Source organism: Camelina sativa, chromosome 18 (assembly GCF_000633955.1).
Source record: "Camelina sativa cultivar DH55 chromosome 18, Cs, whole genome shotgun sequence".
NCBI lineage: Eukaryota > Viridiplantae > Streptophyta > Magnoliopsida > Brassicales > Brassicaceae > Camelina > Camelina sativa.
Window position 1 is genome coordinate 17,749,226 of NC_025702.1, and position 3,989 is coordinate 17,753,214.

Here is a 3,989-nt window from a genome sequence, read left to right on the forward strand (position 1 = left end):
TGTGTGACATTAAATCATCCCATAGAATGTAATAGCAAGATGCAAATAAATCTTGCAGGTGATCTTGACATCATTGGTGTATGAGAAACAAGAGCGTCTAAGAATTATAATGAAAATGCACGGGCTAGGCGATGGTCCATATTGGATGATTTCATATGCCTATTTTCTCACCATATCTATGTTGTATCTTATTACTTTGGTGAGCTTCGGGTCTGCTATAGGACTCAGGTTCTTCCGCCTCAATGGCTATAGCATTCAGTTCGTTTTCTATTTTATATACTTAAATCTGCAAATCTCCATTGCCTTTCTATTTTCTTCGATATTCGAAAAGGTTAAGACTGTAACAGGTACTCAACATCACATTTTTTGATGAATATCTCCTCTTAAGACATGCCATTTTTGAAATTTGAATGGATTCTCTCTCTTGTATGGCTTAATTGTAGTCGTTGCTTACATACTGGTCTACGGAACTGGGCTCTTAGGCAGCTTTCTTTTCCAAAAGCTGATTGAAAGTGAATCATTCCCCGGTAAGTCAACAACGTAACCTTAGCTTTAAGAAAGAAAAAAAAAATGCTCATGGTTATTATTACTTACAATGTATTTGCAGAAGAATATATTATTGGCTTGGAGTTGTATCCCGGATTTTCTCTATACCGCAGGTTGTATGAGTTCTCGCAATATGCCTCCCGTGGAACTGGGATGAAGTGGCAAGATATCAGCGATAGCGGAATGAGTGAAATTTTCTATATCATGTCAGTAGAGTGGTTTCTTGCTCTCATTGTAGCCTTCTATATCGACCAGGTTTTCTCATCCGGAAAGTCCCCTTTCTTTTTCTTGGTGAACCCTTTCAAGAAACCTTCTTCCCTACCAAGGAGGCCTACTGTGCAAAGGCTGGATTCTAAAAAAGTCTTCATAGATATGGAAAAACTTGATGTCACTCAAGAGGTATGGAAGAAGTCAAGTCTTTCTTTTTCTTTTGTTTTTTTTTTTCTATCCATGTTTCTCTAATTTCAAAGCCCTTCTGACAAAAAATATATATATACATATATATATATATATATATATACAAACAAAAATAATCAGAGGGAAAAGGTCCAAAAATTAAGGAATGAAGGTAGCACAGGGCATGCGATCTTGTGTGACGACCTAAAAAAGGTGTATCCAGGTAGAGATGGTAACCCGCCAAAAATGGCAGTAAGAGGGTTGTATCTAAGCGTGCCTTTAGGAGAATGCTTCGGCATGCTTGGACCTAATGGCGCTGGTAAAACTTCGTTCATCAGTATGGTTAGTCTTCATCAGTATTTTCAGTTTTGCAAATTAAACAAACGTTTCCGAGTAACAGATTTTGTAATCTACTACTGTATTTTCTTCTGTTGCACTAGATGACGGGGCTCCTCAGACCTTCATCTGGAACAGCCTTGGTTCAGGGCTTGGACATATGCAAAGATATGAATAAAGTCTACACGAGCATGGGCGTATGCCCACAACATGAGTACATCATCCTCTCGATAAATTTTGAATTTTGTTTTTCATTACCAAGCTTTGCTTTTTATGCACTCATGTTGGTTTCAGCCTGCTTTGGGAGACGCTAACAGGAAGGGAACATCTTCTCTTTTACGGGCGACTTAAAAATATAAAGGGCTCTAGTCTGACACACGTATATATGTTCAACACCTTGCTGATTTTGTCTTATCATATCTTATGTGTTGTTATTCTTGAAGACAATGATAATTCATGGATATATATATGATCATTTCAAGGCTGTGGATGAATCTCTCAAAAGTGTCAGCCTTTTCGATGGAGGAGTTGGCGATAAACCTGCTGGTAATTACAGCGGAGGTATGAAAAGGAGGCTTAGCGTGGCCATATCGCTTATCGGGAACCCTAAGGTACGTAAATTCTTGTTAGTACGTTGTGTGATTTTTTTCAAGCAATGGCTCAAGTTTATTATATACTTACAAACCCTCAGTCGTCTCTCTAAACTAGGTGGTTTATATGGATGAGCCAAGCACAGGACTTGATCCAGCCTCGAGGAAGAACTTATGGAATGTGATCAAGCGTGCAAAACAAAACACAGCAATAATTCTCACAAGTATACATACATTAGTTTCTTAACTTGTGGAATCTAATTGAGTATATGCCTCCTAAAATAAACTTAGTTTTAACATTAAGACAACATTAATTTCTAGCTCACTCGATGGAAGAAGCCGAATTTCTATGCGACAGATTGGGAATTTTCGTAGATGGAGGCTTGCAATGCATAGGAAACTCCAAGGAACTGAAGAGCAGATACGGTGGATCATACGTGTTCACGATGACAACATCTTCAGAACATGAGGACGAGGTAGAGAGATTGGTTAAATCTGTCTCTCCCAACGCAAAGAAGATATATCACCTTGCTGGTACTCAGAAATTCGAGCTCGCAAAGCAAGAGGTTCGAATTGCTGAGGTGTTTCGCTCTGTTGAAAAGGCCAAATCCAACTTCACACTCTTTGCCTGGGGACTTGCCGATACAACTCTCGAAGATGTTTTCATCAAAGTTGCTAGAACTGCTCAAGCTTTTATTCCCTTGTCTTAAAAGCTATTTTCATTTATAGGGTTCTCTTTTTTTTTTGATCAAAAATTTATGCCTTGAGACACACGCAAACTTATCACCATTTTGTTAATAGTTCTTTAGTGTTGAGGGTAGAGTTGCGGTAGCAAAAAGTTCTGCAAAGGTTGGGTCATATGCTCTAAAGCAACACTTCATGTTAAATTACTGGACATATTTATATATTCTGTGTGTATATAACTTAAAATTTGAGAAGCACAAAATTTAATATATTTTTTTTCTTTAGAGAAAATAATTATTGTAAATGTTAGAGGAATACACAACGGCTGTAAAAAAGAATATAGAGATAATACTTGGATTCGTTTGGTTATTTTAACACCTTTTCAAAACATATTGTTTGTAGTTTGCAATGAGACATTTTAAAAATGGATCGATGGCAAGTTTGGTGTTTAATATTTACTCACCAAAGTGTCTTTGGTGAAAATAAGATCTTGGGAGAAACTTAAGAAACATAGCTTTAAGTGTGTTAGTTAAACTAAAGATGCTTGTGATTTAGATTTACTTTGGTAGTGCTTAGATGATGAACTTATTTTGACTAACTTATATCACACATGTAATGTTTTTACCTTTCATTAAAACATCACAAGTGGAAGGTTTAAAGTTCTTTGTACAAAAAGAAAGAAAAAGAAAAAACGATGTTTAAACTTTAAATTCTCCGTTGGTTCCTTTTTATTATTGATTTTCTTTTTTTAGTTTACTCTCGCGTACGTGTAGTACTTTGTTCTATTAGTAGACTCTCTTTCTTATTTTGTTTTCATGAATATATTTTTCAATTGTTTTTTGTGTCTTTCTTGTAGTCAAAGACGTATTGTATCTTTTACATGAGAACCTATTAATTGTAAGAAAAAAAAATTATAACAGACCATCTGGGCACCTATTACACTTTATGTAATGATTCCCAACTATTAATATATATATATATATATATATATCCTTTTAAATTACCAATTTATTTATAAAATAAAAATCTTACGAGAATATATATTGCAGATCTTTTGGCAAATAGAAATGGTTGTTTCAGAAATCTCATGGAAACTAATAAACAATGGAATCGATAACTAAATGGACAGTTCTAAAAGCTTTCTTTTGGAATGACTCAAAATTTTATTAAGAAAGTGATACCAAATGATTCACAAACCAGCTTAAACAGTTATGAGTACTTTCTAAAACAAAACTTCCCTGTTCCATATCATTTTTTTATAATAAAATTTTTAAGTCTCTTATTCTTTGGACTAAAACTTGTTTTTGGAAGGGAAAGAAGCATGTGGAGTGTGTTGTCCATTGAGTTCAATCAAAGAAAGCAAACAGGAATGGGTCAAGTGTACGTTGGAAAGCTAATTGGTGTGTTAACTGAGACGATGACAAAAATGAAAAGTAA

General features: G+C 35.1%; 1 protein-coding gene across 1 annotated transcript; it reads left to right on the forward strand.

Annotated features, from left to right (window-relative positions):
• On the forward strand, positions 65 to 2,776 carry LOC104762289 (ABC transporter A family member 12-like). The gene is made up of 9 exons (XM_010485551.2): positions 65 to 347; positions 444 to 527; positions 608 to 945; positions 1,084 to 1,284; positions 1,383 to 1,492; positions 1,573 to 1,657; positions 1,761 to 1,889; positions 1,987 to 2,092; positions 2,190 to 2,776. The coding sequence occupies exons 1-9, from the start codon at positions 110 to 112 to the stop codon at positions 2,576 to 2,578; spliced, it is 1,680 nt and encodes a 559-aa protein (XP_010483853.1). The 5' UTR covers positions 65 to 109; the 3' UTR covers positions 2,579 to 2,776.